At 40.3% G+C, this 20273-nt stretch overlaps 1 protein-coding gene across 8 annotated transcripts in view; it reads right to left on the reverse strand.

Annotated features, from left to right (window-relative positions):
* Window positions 1-20273, reverse strand: part of nrxn2b (neurexin 2b) — a 661557-nt gene that overhangs the window by 370740 nt on the left and 270544 nt on the right. For all 8 annotated transcript variants that reach the window (XM_030429949.1, XM_030429947.1, XM_030429950.1 and 5 more), the window contains one exon: window positions 1006-1307. In XM_030429949.1, the coding sequence (XP_030285809.1) occupies window positions 1006-1307 (302 nt within the window). The remainder of the gene's footprint in view (window positions 1-1005; window positions 1308-20273) is intronic.

Raw genomic sequence — 20273 nt, forward strand, 5'->3', positions numbered from 1 at the left:
ATTACCAGAAAAAATGTGAAGAAGTAAGCACGGCAAGTGTAAAGTGAAATTGATTCTATCTCACTGCTGCTATTTGCAACTGCCAATTGATGGTCTGGTGCAAACAGAGAGTCCAGTATTCGGAGAGTACATTGTCTGTGCATGTACTTATTGCTTTGCTCTGTGGTGTCTTTGTGTGTCTGTGTGTGTAGAAGACAAAACAAAACAAGAAAAAAGGTGAATAAATAAAAAAAAAAATAAAAGGTGTGGCTGTGCTGGTATGCACTCACACACCAGTGTACACATACATCCAGACAGTCAGGTTGCTGCTCTTTTGTTTTCCATTAGTTGCGATTAAAGGTTTGTAAAGATGTGTCGGGTAATTTGTTCAGAAAGGGTTTAAGTGCATTGTCACCTTTGATAAATTAGGGTGCATTCCGTTTATGTAGCCGAGTACATTATGTGCATACATACTGAGCGGGCAGTTTCTCCACTTGTTCATTAATAACAGCATGAATTTAATGTACTTGGCAACACCATAAATGTGCATAGTTTCATACTGATGTATGTTAACTAAAATCTAAATATGGCAGGGATTATTTTTTTTATTTTTATAGTCTTTCACTTGGACTATGTGATGTGTTTTTTGCCTTTAAATGACCTTTGAATAACCTTGAATATGAAGGTAATGAATGTTTAGTCAAGAACAAACAAAAAAAAAAAAATACATATGAAGCTGAAAAGGACAGTGAAAACAGCAGTGGCCTTCTGTTCAACTCCAGCCTGGAAAAAAAAACACACTTCTGTTAAGGTGGGAAGCAACCAAAAGGAAAGGAGATAAAGAACATGAAACAAATGCTCCCTGTGTGCTCTGTGTGCAGAGAGAATATATAAATATATATATATATATAGAGAGAGAGAGAGAGAGAGATGGAGAGTCAAGTAAAGCAGCTGAGATAGGGTGGGCGGCAGAAAGAGGCACCACTCCCGACTGCGGTGGCCCTGGATTACAAGGGCAGTGTTTACCTGGCGCAGGTTGCGGGTGACGCGCACGTCATGCCAGGCGTTGTCGTTGAACTTGCCGTTGACGGGCTCCACCAGGGCCTCGAATGCCCCCGAGCCCAGGTTGATGACCAGCCAAACGGCACCGCTCTTCAAGGAAAGGTTGACGTAGTCAGCCGATTTGCCGGTGTGCAGCATGAGGCCGTTGCGTTGCAGCGTGCGGAAGGAGAGCGTGATCTCGTCAGTGCTGCTCTGGATGGGCGTCAGCGACAGGTCATAGCAGAAGAACTCGTTGCCCTTGAAGGTGGCTACTGACTCCTCCTTACCTGGGGTGGAAAAAAAAAGGGGAAAAGAAAAAGAAAGGCACGTTAAAGGAAATACTGTATAATATAATGGTTTGTTGAGGTAAGAAGAGTTTTTGTCTTAAGAATTCAGTTTCATAAATATACTCAGAATGAGTCAAATGATTGGTAGCTATAACTTGCTCGACTGCTTCCCGAAAACAATGGTAAATGAAGTTCCCATACACTCATACATGATTTTGCCTAATGTTTCTTTGGTCGGATGCTGTGCAGTTTGACACTTATAATATAACTTATATCATATCTATATGAAAACACGTGTGTACTAGCCTTACTTTGTGACATCACAACCAGTTGAGAAGCCAACCATGGGCCAGTAGGCAACCTACAAACTTAAAGCCTCAAGCAAGTTTATACTGAGAATCAGCTTTTCAGTTACGTAGAAAAAACCTTTTTGTCCGCACTAATAGTGTTGCAATGAACAATAGCTACATATTCAGTGTAGTAGATTCTGGATTTTTTCTTTTTTTTCTTCTTTTTTTAATAGTGTTGCTTTTAAGAATTTTCAGTTTGATCATTATTTAAAGTAGAGCATTTTTAAATGTCCTAAAAGATGCCTGGAGGGGAACTTTGATAGAAGTATTATAATTCCAGCTTCTTGCTGTCTCTGAGCAGATTAACTCAAACACCGGTAGTGCCGGTAGTTTCCACTGTCCAGAAATGCACACACACTGATGTAACAATTCATCACTTCTCTGTGCGAGGATCATATGGGTCGCATGTTTAGAGATGAAACCAATTAGCTATGGCTATTGATTCCAGTCTTGAAACATTGATCGTTGCTGTGGCCCTAAGGCGTGCAAGACGTGTTTTCATCACGGAAGATTCATGGTGCAAAACAATATTTGTCTTAGTTTACAAATAAATAACCAACGCATTAACCAAACACAGAGAAAACCTTGAGTGTCGAATGATACATCTGCCATGGAATGATACAGCGGCATGGGAGTGTGTGCTGTGAAATAAAATGACCTCCATCAGAGCAAAACAAACAGCTGGGTCAGAATTAGATAGAAGGTAGTTTCTGTATTAGGGGAAGAAGTTAAAACAGCAAAAACATAAATAAATAACAGAGGAAGAATGGACGCAACGACTACACAAAGTAACATAGATTAAAGAAGCGACTCGAAAAAGCTGAGCAGGAAAGGAAGAAAAGGCGTCGTCAACTTTGCTAATGCCTGTCAGTCTGTCCGCAGCACATGTCCTCCTTCCAAGTGAGCCTCATTCACACACTACCAGTCAAAACAGCCAGTTGATACAATGGATACGTGTCAACCTGCAGCCTAACAGCAGCAGGGGAAGACACCGTGTGCATCTGTCGGGAACCGAACAAACACCCGCAGCTGTCACAGCGGAGAGTGGGGCACTCAAAACAATGGCACCTCCACCCCAAGAGTCAAAGCGTGGACACTGGAGCCGAGTGAGCAGGGGATTAACATGCATGTAATGCTCCATCTTATATGCTATGATTATATTTACACACAGGCTATTTGATCTACACTTTCTATTTTTATATGCTTATCATTTGGAACATCTACATACAACACTAACTGCATTTTTGTTCCAGACATTTATGCAAATGTGTGTATATTTAATTAGAAAGCTGTATTTGCAAATTTAAACATAAAATATCCACCCCCGAAAAAATCATGATGTAAGTTAGGGGCGGTGTCATGCCAATTTCAATTCAGGCAGACGGTTCAGGACAATTAAATCTGTCCCCCCCATGCTTGCACACCTTTGCACCACCACTGTTCTGCATACAACAATGTAATGTGTAATGTTTTACTGAATATATGTATATAATTTTTACTATAGATTTTCTTTGGTATATTTTCCCTTTCCTTTGTTTCTACTTGACCTGACGAGAAAGTAATTCACAATTTCATTGTACATGTGTATCGTGACAATAAACAGAATATTCTATTCTATACTATATTGGTTGAACAATTCACTGTATTTCACTTTTTTTTGTCAAAAAAATATGCTGAATTTACACTTTAGTAACATTGACACCAACTGTACCTTTCAGTTTTATTCCTTTCTGTATTCTTAAGGTTTTGACAAGAGGAGTTTGTTTATATATCATTCGGAGCCTGATGTACAGAACATTTTGTTCCCAGAAACACAGCAAAAATGACTTTTTTTATGACTGTTGACATCATTATTTGATGTACGAAGTGAAAAAAAATGTTTTTCTAAATCCTCCTGTAAAAACAAACTTTCAGACTTTTGCTCATGAAATGTATATTTAAGCGCATTTTTAATCATTGGATACGTGCTGCAAATCAGCTGCTTCTGAGGGGGAGACCTTGGACAAGAGCACACACGCACCACCACCAAAAACAGCAGAATCTCTCGACTCTCAAATAACTCTTCCCTGCTTAGCCATTATACAAATCAACTGATTTCCCCGACATGAACCATGATCGGAAGTGACACTCCACTTCCTGTGTTCGTTTGCCCCTCCTCACCTCTGTCTCCCCGGGGAGGCCAGATTGAAGAATCAGCCTCAGGTAATGAGGTTTAGGGCTGAAACAGGAAAGAGACGGGCCAAACTCAAACCGCCAAGAGGGCCCCGTATGGGTGGATCATCAAATCTAGTTTATCCTGAAGTTCCATTACAGCAAAACCGCTCCAAGACCTCAGTGCATTTCCCTGGGGAGTGAGGCTGGAGCTGGCCAGAGGGGGTGGTCCGATGGCAGACAGATTGAAAGCCAAAATCTCATGAGCGAGTGAGTTCGCCACAGGAGCAATCTTAGGTGGGAGGAGAAGAGAAGTGATGGATAATAGGGTGTCCATTCGATAGCTGTGCACTTTGACCTTAGATGTGACCAGATATAGTTCCGCTTGTGGTAGACTACATAAGGAAAGGTTGATTACAGTATTTTATTAACAATAACTTAAAGAAAAACTGTTCATGCATAATAATAAAAAAAAAAGCAGTGGTGATGGGCAGAAAGAGTGCTGTGTTAAGTGACATACTGGCACACTTCTGGAACGTTAAAAGGGGATGATAGACTTCACTTTGAGACAAAAAGAGCCACATAATATGAGTGCATGCGCTCACATAAAAGAAAACATTTTACGCGTGGAAGAAAAAAAAAAAAACAAAAAGAAAAAAACACGGAAATGAGGGACGAATGGGATCCAGACAGAGACAGCTACTTAAAAGACCATTTTGGCTGAAATCGAAATGTAGAGCAATCTCAACTGAAGTGTGAATTGTCATAGAGAAAAAGGCATCAAAGGAGAGAGCGAAAGAGATGGAGGGGAAAAATGACACGGAGGAAAAAAAGCAAATCCCCCAAGAGCAGCCTCCTGGCAGTGTCGCCGTTGCTGATGTAGGAAGAACAAAAGCGTACCAAATGGACCACAGCAACCATTTTCAATTATGTATTGAGTTGGACTCACTCCCAAAGTATGGGCTGTTAACAGTAAGTAACAAACAGCTTGTGATTGCTTCCCTGAGCTCAGTGAGACGGAGCCACGTGCAACAGAGAGACAGTAGCTGCAAATAAACAAAAAAAAAAACAAAACAAAACTTTCTTTTGTTTCTTCCTGTTTAAAGAATAGAAGGCTGAGAGGAGGAGATAAAGCTGGAGAGGACTAACAGGAGAGAATGGGGGTGTGGGTGTCATTATTGCATCTGTTTGTCAACATGCCAACATGCCCCTCAATAAACTATTTCAAAATTAACTTATCATTGCAAACTAATTGCGCTCTCCCCGATTCTAGAGCAGAAGGTAGAAAGATACAATATCGAAAAGCCAGCAACACATTCCTTGACAGATTTGCCAATTGCATTATGTAATTTCCTGGGTCTCCTGTGTGCTACAGGAAGTCTGCGCCCCTCCTCCGCAGTACAAAGCCCGAGGAAAGCCCTCCTCTCAGTCTCTAAGGAGGGAAAATCACTTCAACCTTGGCTTTCGAGACAAAAACTAATATAAAGAATGACTCCTTCCCTGAGAACACTTCAGCTCAATTGAAAATGTGCTTGTCCCCATACATCTGTTTCTCCATTTGCATCTACTGTACATCTCTATCTCATCCCCCTCGCTCCCATGGCGGGCCCCGTTGTGATTACATGCACATACGCACTTGGAGCATTTTTCACTCAGATCAAATCTCTTTTCCATAAAGCCCAAGAGCCGACACTGTAGCCAGAAGTAAGACAAGACACACAGGCACGCAGCAGAGACTTAAGTGCTGTCAAGGTCTCAATTAACCTCACAGAAGGCCCTGACTACATTACAGAAATGACTCATTTGAAATCTAGCCACCTGTAATAGCGTCTTCATTATTAATTAAACATTGAGTTCCTCGGGTATTTGATTTCAGTGTGATCGGTGGACAGATCTTCAGTACTGGGTATTCGTATGAGTCAAAAAATGATATTCCCTGCATCTAGCCGGAGCAATCTAACCAACAATTGCTTCATGACTAAGCAGATGTAATGAGGCAAGCTGCTGTTTATCATCAGCCCACATGTTTCCGCGCAGCCTTTCATGACGCTCGCACTTCAGGCTGCTTCTCCTACGTGTCAGATTCAAAAGTTAACGATGCGAGTACAGACGACAAAAAGGTAAACGCAAAACTTTTGCTGGATAAGATATATGGGGGTTTAAGCACCTAGGCAGTGGCACTATAAGCACAGCAGTTCTTTTCTAAAACTTCGAAACATAAACCCCAAACTCCTGCCAGCTTTTATAGGTGCTAGCCAACATCTGATGTCTCGGGAAGAAAAAAACAAAAGTAATGATTCAAAGCAAGAATCAGTGCAACGCTGTGCCACCTTACTCCTCCAGCACATGTGATCAAACTTAGTTTGGCACACAAAGTAATTCACTTTCACTTTGCCTTTGTACCGAACACAAAATGGATTTGAAAAACCTCAACCTCCCCTGCCACCTTTGTCACAATCACGCCACCAACAATAGCTAAGCACTTTGCTGCAGTCGTCGGGTCAAGCAGCTTGTCCTCCACGACCCCGGGCCTCTGTTGGTCTTCCATTAGAGCTTCATTTCTATGAGCTACGCAGAAAGAGTGTGAATGGGAGGAAGGACGGAAGAAGAAGAATGGAATTCAAGCACTAGCGAAATCAATGCCATTGACTTCGACCACAAGCACACACATAACATAACACAGTTCAACCCACACACATAACAGCAACCCATATAGTCCTAACAGCCCTATGATAGCTTCACTTAAGAGCTACACAAAACTACGAGCATCAGGGTATGCGGAAATCGTTCTATCTGGCTTTCTTGCAACAGCAATGACATGAATTATGATATATAGATATTCCCAACAAGTACCCCCGCTCTGGAACCCAGCATCACAAATGGTGATAAAATGTAACGAGAACCCAAATACAATCTGTGTTTATCAATGCTGCCTTGAAAGTGCCATTTTAGGCAAGTCTTTGGTGGATATCACAGTAATAAAAGCGCAGTGCAGCATGTGTTATTAAATTGGATTCAACTCAGACAGAGAGAGAGAGAGAGAGAGAGAGAGAGAGAGAGAGAGAGAGAGAGAGAGAGCAGGTTTAATAAGATGAGCTGCATGAATAGCCCCATCCAAACTTGGGTGGTGCATTAGTCAACGCATAATGAACCTTAACATACTGCTTTTTGGCCGATTGGATTACATATTGGGAGTAATTAGGTAGTTTTAGGGGGAATTAGAAAAGAGAGAATGGAATAAGACAAGAGCGCGTATGTGTGCATGCAAAAAAACATCCATAATCTAGATGACCACATGCTGGCAAATCCACTCTTCACATCACATTACCTCGCTGTTCTTACACACCCGCGCGGGCACGCGCGCACACACAAGCACATAAAAACACACCCACATGTGCATACACAGTCACCCTCTATTAGCTTCCGACGAGTGCCGTCCGCCCTGCAGAGAGAGTATCCGACAGCTTTGGAGAAACGATTCAACAGTGAGATGAGAGAGAGCAGTGGGAAATGTACGGGGCATATAAAAGCTTTGATGCTGCTTCATGAATCAAAACAGGCCTGCTCGGTCCACAGACAGCGGCTAGTGTCCTGCGCTAGCTCTGAGGCAAAGGCAAAGTCCTGTGAACTGCTGGGGAAAATGGCCGTTTGCTTATTGAACTTGTACACAGGCTTGCGAAAAAAAGAAAGAAAAAAACCCATAAAAACCACTACATAAGTAAACAGATGACACGTATGATAAAGAGCTCTGACACACACACACACACACACACACACACACGCACCTGTCCCTCTTGCAGACAGCAGTTTTCTTGAAGCATGCCACAAACTAAATAAGAGACATTCAGATAAGTATGAAAAAAAAGGGAAAGCCAGGTAGTTGAGATTGAGGCATCAGGCAACGCAGATTCTAAAAAGGTGCCGTGAATTCCAGTGTCAGAGGGTGGTGGGCTGGGGTGCAGCAAAACTATTACGGTGACGGGATGATTGATTGATTGCTCAGATGTCCGTGCCCCCTCCCTGCTTTATGTTCCACCGCTCATGGATTTGACTTTCTTTTGTCTCAGTCAACCATAAATCTAAACTCTCAGCTGTCCTCAACAAAAACATATGTGGTATTCTACACTCAAACAAAAGCTAACGATTCACTCCCTCCGTACCGACCAGTCTCTCAAACCCTCACAAGAAAGGGAGCGCTTGATTCATAATTACAGCCATACAGATATGTTTTCGTATTGCTTGCACACTTTTTGTTTTTTGCCCCTAGCTCTACCTGTGTGCAAAGTATATAATGTGGTGGTTTTGGACACAGGCGGTCATTAAACAGGTCCCCAATAAAATTTTTGATTTTTGACAATTTGAGTGCAGCTGGTGTTTGATGATATATGGTAATAGTCATGGTTATAGTTCGATGAAAATGTATCTGCAAATTCAACAAAGAGAAAATATTGAGCGAGCCATTCCGGTTTATTTACTAAACTATGAGCAGCACACACATTGACTTTCTCTGACTGTGGGAAAAAAGTTTTCACATTGCAGATGACGCAGAATGCGCTGAAACGCAAATATGAGGCGACATATATACTCATGTAGGCTGATGAAGGAGTTTAGTGTGGCGCTGAACTGAAAAAAAAAAAAAAAAAACACCAAACAAAAAACGAGCAGTTGAATGTTTCTATTGAACAGCAAAATCCTATTTGTCTAATAAAATCCTGATTTGGTTACAGAACTATCACATCATCAAGATCCACTTGTCTACAAAATTCAAATAAAGTTAATTGTGGTTTATTTTGATGGTTTTAACATAGCACATCTCCTGAATTGCAAAGCATGCATCATCATCGTCACAAGAGAATACAGGATCGACCAGAGCTGATTATTCTTGAATAATAACAAATATCACATTTGTTGAAGTCTGTGTATCAAGGCTTGGTCTCTGTTGCAGTAGAAAGTACCATGTCGTGATGATTGAAAGATGCCCACAGCGACCACTGGAATGTTTGCTACATATAAAGGGGTCTCAGTCTTCAACTTATCTTCAACTCACACTTGACTCTGACACTGGAGTTCTTTGTGGGCACCAAATTATGGTCTAGGAAGTCCGAACAATGCATTCACACATTTTTTTTTTTTTACCATAGCAGTTTATAAAGCAACACTATGATCAACCAAGGCAGTACAAGATGACACATTTAACTACAGCAAATGTGTTTGTTTTGGGGTTTGTAGAATAAACGCTGTTCTAATGTACAACTTGAACAACGATTATCTTTTTTTTTAAAGATGACTCTTCTGACTTGTCCCTGTGTTATTTCCATGTTTAGTCCATGTAACAGTATCTAGTTAGCTGCATTGGTAATTTGTGGATACATTTATGGATTTCTGCCTCCAGCCTCTTGTCGAGCCTTTGACACAAGGCTGAAATAGAGGAGCATTGTTCTGACCTCCTCTCGACTCTCGACTCTCGACTCTCTCTCCACAGCTGGTGATTACTGTATGGATCGATTCATGGACTGATTGCAATCCTGTAATGAAGGAACTATAATTTGCTGCCTGCCCACCTCATTTGCTGGAGGCCAACGTTCTTTGTTGAACTGACCATTTGTTCCCCAATTAAGAGGCGCTTGTTGAGCCGTAGTGAACGAGCTACAATGTCTGTCAGAGTGTTTCTTTTGTTCTGGAAAGAGCAAGAATGTCAATATCAAATGAGCTGTCCACAGTGAGGTTATGTATGAGAACAAAAGTCATTGAAGTTGTCCCCTCCATGCCTTTTGTTTTCTTGACCTCTTAAGACAAACAGGCGGTATTCATATCCGAATCTGGCTGAGCTTTCGACCGATAGAGCTTCTCATTGCCTGTGACATAGGCGGATAAAGAGCTCATTCAGACAGTATTTTTATCACATGGGGCAGACTGTAGTACATTGGGCACACTTCTATAAAAGTTACAGAAAATATGTGACCAAATATAGCTCATCACATACTAGAAACATACACAAATGCATTGCACTGTTGAATGCACCATGTGCACGCATCTGTCAGTCTAATCACTCACATGACTTTATTAATAAAATGTATGTCTACAAGGTGTCCAACAGACTTTATTCTGATTCTTGACTAAGTCTGCAGGTGAAGGACTTGCATTTTTAAGAGCTCTTGGCATTAAGTCACTTTATTAGCTTCTTTCACTCCTCCACCTTTAAATGTAGCTGCAGGTCACATTTTAAGAGTGCACGGTTGGTTTTAATTGAATCCCTTATGCCGTTGCTTTGATTGACAGTATTTGAAGGTCACTGGAGGAACATGCAGGTGGTAAAGAAAAAAAAAGAAAGCAAATCTTTCCATAGAGCTGGTGAGAACAGATTCGCGCGTGCTTTGCATACTTAATCTGTTCTTCACCGGTAGACTAGTACTGTCACATAACCCTGGTATGACCCTGAAAACAAGTTGAGGCTCAGGTTGGGCACTGTCAGCATTACGTGTAAAGGGGCAGTGTGGTGGTTGGGTTTGACTTTTTTGATGCCCTCACTCACTGTCATCTCCAAGAGTTTACATTGAGTATTTTTCATCAGAGTTTTGTTTTTTTTCCTCTTTTTTCTCACATTGTCATTGAGGATAATTTGAGGTAGTGGAGGATAAGGCCTAATGGGTATAAAATAGTTCCCTTTACTAGTCTGTCGCCTTGGTAACAATCCAATTTGTAGCCACAATATCAGGTACCATGGCAGCAGCCTTGTGACTTCACTCCATCCCTTTGTCTCTGCGCTTTTTCTTCTTCTTTCACCCGGTTCATTTTTCTTTAGTCATTTCTTTTCTCTCCTACTGTGGGTGTCTGGCAGGTGACTATTATCACAGTGGAGGGCTGTTCAGTCTCAGGGCTCAACTGGGACACAAAGTAAATGTCAAGTAAACTGACACTAACGATAGGCTTGTGTGCTCCTGAATGGCAGGCTCCTTAGCCAACGGGGAGCTGACTGCAAGACAGGCCAAGTACATAATAAGGCCAATTAGTTTGAGAGAGAACATGCCCTTCACTTGAGCAATATGAGCCCGCCCACTGTCAATCTGCACTTATACCATCAGATCTTTTACATTATATCACATAAGACCATTGTTAATTAATGGGACTTAATCCTGAGGTAACTCCTCCCTTCAATATGGGGATCGGACGGAGGGCAGCAATTTTTTTTTGCATAGATTTTTTTAGGGGACCTAAATAAAAAAAAAAAAAAAAAAAAAAATTCATACTATGTTTAGCACTTCTGTGAGTATTTTGTAATGTGAAATAAGGATAAATCAACATTCAACAGGGAGAAAAATATGTTTTTTGTTTATTTTTTTCCCCCCCACATTTATTTTTTAACTGTTTACAATTTCCAAGTGGGGGTTATGTTATAAACAAGAACTTCTAAAATAACTGTATATTTTCTTTTTCAGATCACGCTTATCCCCATATGCCTCTTACCTCAGAAACAATATGGGAGACCATGAGAAATACAGAGATAGGCTTATGGATTCTTTTCCTATGGCTGCAGTGAGCATTGGTTGGACTTGTCTTATTAACTCTATATTGAATTGTGGTAAAAATATTTCAGAGAAAGACACAAGACCATTTGCATATTGCACAAAACAGCAATCACAAGAGCATATGGTCCGTAAGTATAAAGTATAAAATAATCTTAAAGAAACAGATTATAGTTTTAATAAAATGTAAACTGACTGCCTAAGGAGCAACATTCATTGAATTTAACAAAAGCATACACTTGCAAAATGTATTGCAAATTACTGTCAATAAAGTGAGAGAAAATGACAATGTGGTGTTTATTTGGAAGGGTGCCTGGTGTTGTTTTATATGGGCTCTTTTAATTGCATGAGAATGCTTGGCGAATTGCCTAAAGGATTATCTATTGTAAACTGCTCTACTTAATATGTCAGTGTCATCTCTTGCAGTAAAGTAGAGTAGCAGTTAAGTATGTGTGAGCATGTTCGTGTGTGTGTGTGTGTGTGTGTGTGTGGGTGTCAATTGTCATATCAAAGGCAACAAGGGCTGCAACACTGAGTTGGCCTTATTTGGAAAAAAAAATAGATCGGTCTGATTTTTTTCTTAGTTACTGATGATTTTTGTATGACAAATCACAGAAAAGTCTCTTTTTTAAATCAAATCAACAGTTAACAATCACTGTGGTGACAACAGTGGTGCCTTTAACATTTTGACACATCACAGAGACAGTGGCTCTTTTTCCATTAGTGATACTCCAACATGTCCTCATATCTTAATAACTGATTACATAGGTTTATATAACTCCCCAAACAAAATACATGAGTCTTCCCACAAAGGCACAAAAACTATGATATATAACACACAGCTGATGTTGTGAAATGGTCACAACAACTAAAAACTAGATGGTAAGTGATAAGTTAGGTTTAGGCAGAAAAAGTACTAAAATAAACTATGCTAGTAAAATATATGTCCATGACATAGTTCAAGTACACTATGTAAGTCAAAAGAACTTGCTAATGACTTATGTGTTCCCACTAGGGCTGCTCGATTATGGCAAAAATCATAATCACGATTATTTTGATTGATATTGTAATCACGATTATTAAAGACAATTATTCATTGACTTGACAAGCATTTATTGAACTTTGAACTCTGGTATTTCTTTTAACATGATAAGTTTGAACTGAAAAAAAAAAATGAAAATAAATAAGAGAAAAATATATCAATAAAATGAATTAAATAATATGTAAAAATACAAATAAACACTATACCGGTGCAGCTTGACCATAGGTCCTTTGTGGTGGCAAAATATAATGCTGTTGACACTTCTCTTGCAACTTTTCCGCGACATTCGTCATAAAGGGCAGGCAGCGCAATTCTGCTGAAATGGTGACATGATGGTAACACATAGTGTGTCCTTAGTTAAGGACTGTGTGGCGGTGACAGGAGTTGAGGAGATTTTCATTTTTTAGTTTTTTGTTCCTTCACTGCTTGGTCATGTATAACTCTGTGTGTGGACTTTATATTACTAAATAAATTGGTCGGGTTCCCTTGAGGTGCAGACACGGTCGCCTGACATACCTTGCACAATATCTTCGTATGTTCCGAGTCAGACTACTCGAAACCAAAGTGTTTCAACAACACTGAATTCGCTTTGCCTTTCTTCCCGACCAAAGATGCCTTTCTGCCATCTTCTACCTTCTTCTTCTACACATTTTTTTCAAATATGCACTGGCAATACGCACCGGCGTGGCAAAAAGCGAAAATTTTCGGGCGGGAGCGGAGCGGAGTGCACAGGTGGAGATGGAAGGGTTCGCTGCATTTACCACACAAGACACGGTGTTCGGCAGAATGATCATTTTATTACGATTATCTTGTTTTCATGATCAAGGGAAGCCAAAAATCGAAATCGAAATTGAAATTCAATTAATCGCCCAGCCCTAGTTCCCACGGGAAAAGGACAACTGTTTCCTGAGTCAAAGTCCTGTACTTCCCGACTAACAACCGCTGCCTCAACACTGTCATAGTCACCTGCCTTCCTTTTTTGCTCAACTCGTGATTGCTATGGGCATTGGAAGTTGCCGTCTAACAACATATGTAGATCGTACTGAGCTGCTTGCACACACAACCTAAACACCCATTTTTCTGGTGAGGAGAGGCCGGATACCTCCAACATGGCCTTGTATTCTAGCAAACATAATTGTCTATCATGGAAGCAGGAGAGTGTTTAGATTCTCCCAAGACCACCCTGTGCAGTTCATCACTAGACGGTAAAAAGAAGTAGTTGGGGTAAAAATAGCACTGTGGAAATAGCACATAACTGTAGGCCCTCCTACATTGCTGTTAGCAGTAACAGAGATTACAATAGATGATTTCTAATTGGAATGAAACTGTATGAGCACAAAAGAAATCCATGCAGAAGCTGCAAACGGTAAGACTGACAGCTTAGGGGGAGGAAAAGATACACAAAACAAAGGAAACAACCTAAGTTAAGGTCAAATTTGAGTATATGCCAATGTTGAGAGAGGCAATAACTAATCCAGCATGCTGAGCCACTGATAAGACAGCCAGTCAGCTGAGGAAGAGTTTTAATGAGCAAAGCTTGTTGCTAGAGGTGTTTGACCTCTCGAACCTGGTATGGAAAAACTGTGTAACTGCCCACAGAGAACCTGGATAACCACGGCTGATGCATACACGCAAAGAGCTTGGTGTGAGGCAAGGGAATGAGGATTTGGGAGGATTTGTCTATCTGACAACTTCAAGATTATTACACAATTAAGGGTGACTACTCAAAAATGTGAGACATATAACAGGACACTGGACAGCTTGTTCCCCTCAGTTACTGCAATTGAAATGTACAAATGAGTCAGTGAGTGTAGGTGGAAATGAAATATATAATGCATTTAGACAGCTGAGCTAAACTAAAGGAAAACTTAATAAGAAACCTTCATACCTGATCATATCCTAACCCCACTTATAGTTCAAGGTGTATGTATCTGTGTGAAGGGTCCACTGACTGGACAACAAACAGAACAGAAAAGTTTTTACTGTATGAGATTTCATCTATTGATGTACTGGAAACACTTTTGCCCAGTGCTAACCTTTTTGTCTGGAGACTTGTTAATGATGAATGCAACAACATGAATCAGTCCAGATGGTGTTTAGCAAGAAAGAAGTGTTGAGTTGGTGAGATAATTGCTTCTCAACAGTATGATTATAGAGTATAAATCAGGGTTTTTGATCAAATGGCTCATGAAAGTCAACATTTGAAAATGAATTTCACAGCAAATACCAAAGACAGAAAAAATTAAAGCCCTGTGTAAGGCCCAACATTACCTTCAAGGTCAACCTCCAAGCATCAGTCGCCAAAATCACTACAATTAAAGGCTTCTTCTTTCAAAACAACAGCAACCAAATCGGGATAAATAATTATCTCTGACTCTCTGGCTTTGACTCTAATTCTGGTTCATTCCCCCAAATACAAAGGACAAAAAGTGATTGACAAACAATTTGTCTTCTTCAGCAGCTCTACAGGCACCATGCACTTGAGCAATGACGTCAGTTACAGCCACTTGGAGGGAAGTCTTCACGGTAATTGATTGAGTATACAGGCAAACTCCAGTATGAAAGTACCATGATCAGAGGTTTGGAAAAACCTCTGTAAACGTGAATGACTCAGCTATAGCATGGAGGTAGTTTGAAAAATATTGCACACAGAAATTCATTGTTTTTCAGCTTTATAGAGAGAAGTTGCATTTGCGTATTTTATTTTACAGGTGTGAAGGTCATACTACAACTTCCTGGATCTTTGAAAAGAAAGATAACAGCTTGTACCTTAATTGTGGGTGGGAGGATAAAGGAAATACATTAGTAGTGCTTAGTTATAAAGCAAAGTAGACAACTGTTTATTTTTTAAAATCTTTCCCTTTAATCCAAGAGGCCTCATTGCTTATTATTGATGGTAATATGTGCATTCATGTTTTTCACAACATGTTGTTGTTGTAAGAGTTACAGTAGTCACATACAGTACATGTGAAGAAGCCAGTGTGGGTGGATATGAGAACAGTACTCTGACTAATAAGAAAGTTGTACTAGTGTCATCCCTCTTTGTTTCAGGGATGGCGTCAGGGGTGAAGCGAAGTGGTTAGTCAATTTCTAAAAAAGGTGGGATGAGAGGACTCTTTTAGAAACAACAGCTACTCGACAAAATCTTTGTTTTCCAATAATTCAAAATTTAATACATTAAAAACACACATTAACCATATGCTTACTGCTTAGTTCCATCGACACAGGGTTAACCTGAATAAACCTTTAAACTGAAAATAAATGTGAAGACTTGATGAAATGAGAAGTTTTTAATGTATCAATTACTTATCCACTCAAAGAGACAGATTGCACAGCTGCTGTAGCCTTGACAGCTGTATGTTCTAAATTATTGAGTGTGTGTCACTGTGTTTTTGTGTGTGTGTATGTGTGTAGTGAGCAGACCTGCAGTTGAATGCGGAATGTCTTTACCTCCAGTGACCCTGCATGGGGTTCTTCATACAAAGGCAGGTTATCTTAACTAGTATTAGATAAGGCCACATAATTTTGACAATTAAGTTTGCATTTCATGATGAAAGAGGCACTTTGTTTCATTGTGTATGGGACTGTCCAAAGGTAAAACAATCCTGGAGAGCGGTTGTTCAAACTTTATCCATCATAAATGTGGAAATGACTCATCAGGCAAAAAATGTAAGGTATATATCCCAAACATTTTAATGTTAGTTCAAAACAGGTAACTCTAATTGATTTCAGACTCCTGCCGGCCAAGAAAATAATAACTATATATCAGAGAGAACTGCATATGCCTTCGATACATGTATGGGCAAAGGAGATGGCATCTTATGTTGTAATGGAGAGGCTGACCTGCGTGAAAACCTTTAGTCAAATTTCTTGGTCGTCAAGGTGAATGGTCATTTGGAAATTGCTACGTCGCTGAGTATGTCTACATTTTCTTTCTAATTGTCTGTTTTTATTTATTTATGTATTTATTTATCAAATACGTCCAGAACATAAATGATAATTTTCAATTGTGAAATCATGTCTATAATTTATTTTATTGACTAGCTCAATTATTGTCATGGTATATATGTAAATCAATAATATGTGTGAATCAATAAAATTATTGTTGGAAAAAATAAACACTTAACATTTCACATGTCTCACGGCTATTTTTTTTGAGAACACACTACTTGTGTATCAATCTCCTGTGGTTTCAAAGCCAACCACCAGCCAATGTTTCATACAGTTATTACCATGCAACCAGCCTGCTGTTCTAGCAAGATCAACAACACTTGCATTTGCACTTGCATTTGTGACTGCATCGAAATAATCATGGACAAGCAGCATGAATATTAGCAGTGATAGTGATAGCTGTCACACACAGAGACATTCTCCTCGTGTATTGAGGAGCTACAGAGTTTATTCATGTTCAAATTGTAAAAAGTACTGTACATTTATTTTTACAAGACAACTTATCCACTGAACTTTCCTTTCTGCTCCAGTCTCTGCTCTGACAGCAACCACAGAGCTATCTCTCCGTCTCTTGCTCGACCACTCACACACCACACACTGCGCTGCCTTTATAACCCCTACTGGAAGATGAGGTATGACTCCCAGATTAGACTATAGTCTTATGTCATTAATTAATATTAGCAACAGCTTGAATTTAGTTTAATTTAGTATTTTTGCAAATTGCATGGCTCGTCAATGTTACCAGGAAAGGAACACGAAAAGTATGAAATATCATTTAACTATCAAAATCCATTTGTGGGGATATTTAAATCAATTTCCTTGGAGTGCCACAGTAGATCAGTTGGTAGAGTGTCCGCCACATGTATGGAGGCTGTGTTGGCTTAGGGTTCAAGTCTGACCTATGGCCTTTTGCTGGCACCCCCTCCACCCCGTTTCCTGTCAAATCTCAAGCTGTCCTTTCAAATAAAGCCATTAAAGGGTTAATAATATCCTCTTGCCTGTACAACTTGATCAGTATACCTACCATTAAGATGCCAAGTGAATGGAGACATGTTCCACTCATAGAGGGTTGGTTACTCCCCTCGTGAAGATTTAGTTTAGGCCCTAACAACGTGTGTTTGATTGTATGTGGAGATGCTGACTCTGTAAGTGCAAAAGCTCTTTCAACTCACAACTGCAATGAGGTCGGATATTGTTAGTAATCACTCTGAAATGGTACTAGCCCAGTGGGATTTTTCCCGACCATCATGATTAACATTTTGCCTCTGGCTGTTCTCAGACTTTATTTAATGGAGATGGCCTCATCCTACCCCACAAGCTGACTGGCTTCCTATCAAAATAATCCTGGCCTAAGACAGACACAATAAGCTAGGGAATTTGAAAAATTCTGTAATTTCTTTACTTGTCATCTTCACCACATAACAATACATTTAGTTTATGAAAACAGTGCCTTCGTGACAATATTGGTTATTTCCTATGCAGGACTTAACAGATGAAACAAATAAATCATGAACTGACTGAGTGGAGTGATTAGTCATCCAGTTACAGTGAAGCCAAAATGGGAATAGAATGAGACAGACTCAGATGAATCAAAGATCACCACGTTTCCCTTCATAGAAAGTTTACACTTTGAACTGAAACATACCTTTTGTATACAAATAGGTGAAACCCTGTCTGTGAATACATACTATACGGTACATTCATATTAATAATCTCTGTCTGTGGGTTAATGGATTTAAATGGAATATTTAACCAGAAGTCATGTTTCCATTTGTACTGCTGCTGAGGATTAATATTTAATACTCATGTAGCATCGGTGATATATACGCTGATGACACCCAAGTGTCAGCGTGTACACTCACACACACACACACACACACACACACACACACACACACACACACACACACACACACACACACACACACACACACACACACACACAAAAAAAACATGTGCAACTCTTCTTAATCAACAAATGAGTTGTGTTGTTAGCTGACGCTACAGTGGCCATTGACAGTGAACTAGCAGTACGGGTGATGGGCTGTTTGTCTAATAACCAAGGCTGCATTTCAATTTCACAACTCAGTGAACAGCCTGCTTAGCCACACAAGACTGATATGACACCAGGCTTAGCAAGAGGCTCTATTTGTGCATGGCTGTGCTGCTGCTGAGGATGATAATGGCAAAAAGTCACACATTAACCTCATGGTCTGCAGTGATGACTTCAGCTGTCTGGGCCAACCTTGAAACAGGTTGAACACAGAGAGACTATTGTTGAGATGAACACACTCTTACGTGCACACACACACACACACACACACACACACACACACAAAGACCCAAAACATCTATTCCCTGTTTTGTCCCATGAGGGTCCCATTATATTAGTGGAGCTTGAAAGTGACTTTCCCTTCATTCTCCTCCCTTTAGGCCTAGCCTGTGTGATACACGTAGACAGCACTCTATGTCTGGTCTAATTAAAGACACTAATTCACTGCCTCCCTCTGCCCCTGCCTTTCCGTGTTGTGCCCATCTTGTGTCTTGGTGAGTTTGTTTTTTTCGACATGCACACAGACTTTCGCAGTCATACAAACCCACGACACTTGCCTTTACTTTTGACTGAAAACAGTGTGAGCAAATGCTGTAAGATGTTCCATCAGAGGGAGTTCCAGTAAAGAAAATAGCCACCAGGTGTTTACATAGTATGCAGCATTCACATAATGCTGTTCTTCCCAGAAATGTTTGCAGTAGATCTCCGTGTTTGCAACTGCTGAAATCTGAGCAGTAGCCTTGCTATCATTCCCTTTAAATCTGTGTGTAAAGGCAAGCTTCTGCTGACACGGAAATCATCATCACCATAGTCAATGAAATTTTTAGACATTTTTTTCATCATAGGCATTCATTATTAGGGAGGAGCCCTTTATAATGCAATATCCCATAATACAGTGAAAAAAATTATGTAAATATAAAGTACAGATATGACCCCTGTCTATCACACTGCCCTCATATAAACTATTACACAGTAGTACTCTCCAATTCTCAGCGTCCCTTTTCTCTACATCACTGCACACCCCCCCCTCTTCTTTTCGATTCTTTACTCCCCCTCCCTAGCTTCTCCCCAGTGGTCATCATTTGCCTTGGATTTAAGGACACATACACATCCTCTGAAGGCAGTAAGTTAATTAGACATCAGGCACTGTCTCTCCTCGACTATCTGTGGCTTGGAAGAGTATTGCCGCTTCAGTGAAACCACACACACAGACACACACACACACGCACACACAGACACTTCATCTGCGCGGTAGTGTGGGCAGTCGCTGAGCGAGTGTGCGTGGGTGTTGTTTTGTGTGTGCTGCAGTGTGTATGCATTACCCCAGGCCTGTGGGTATTTAGAGAGATTGTTGAGTTTCTGTCTTAGTGTAGAATCCGCAAACATAAGACCCGCTCTTGCCCAGGCTCGCTTTGCATTGAGAACTACGTGGCGCGTTCTGCCTTTCCCTTAATACGATGGCGGCCTCATCACAACCTTGTCAAATGTGGGAGACGTGACTCCGCTGTGACTCTTGTGTCAATGTCACAACTCTTTACACTGCAGACATTTGAAGTGTTCCCCTAGGCTCAGCTAGCTAACCTTGAATGAAGAATTAAAAAAGATATGGTACATTTGACACCGCGGGGTGTATTGAGACAACTCCAGCCATTGTTTACAGTGAAGAGACAGTGACACTCTATTGCTGTATGATATGAGAAAGTTCATGTGATATTCATGAGCTAAAATAAAGTGTGGTCATAGTTATTACATCTTCAAAAGTAGCATTATAGTTTGTCCTAAACACATGACGGAATTTTGAAAGAATAACTCACAAAAAAAAGGGTACAGACACAAACATACATCCAGCCAAGCCAATGTAATTATCTGTGTGCTATATCACTGTAGTAGCTGGTC

The sequence above is a fragment of the Sparus aurata genome, chromosome 10, assembly GCF_900880675.1.
Source record: "Sparus aurata chromosome 10, fSpaAur1.1, whole genome shotgun sequence".
Taxonomy (NCBI): Eukaryota; Metazoa; Chordata; class Actinopteri; order Spariformes; family Sparidae; genus Sparus; species Sparus aurata.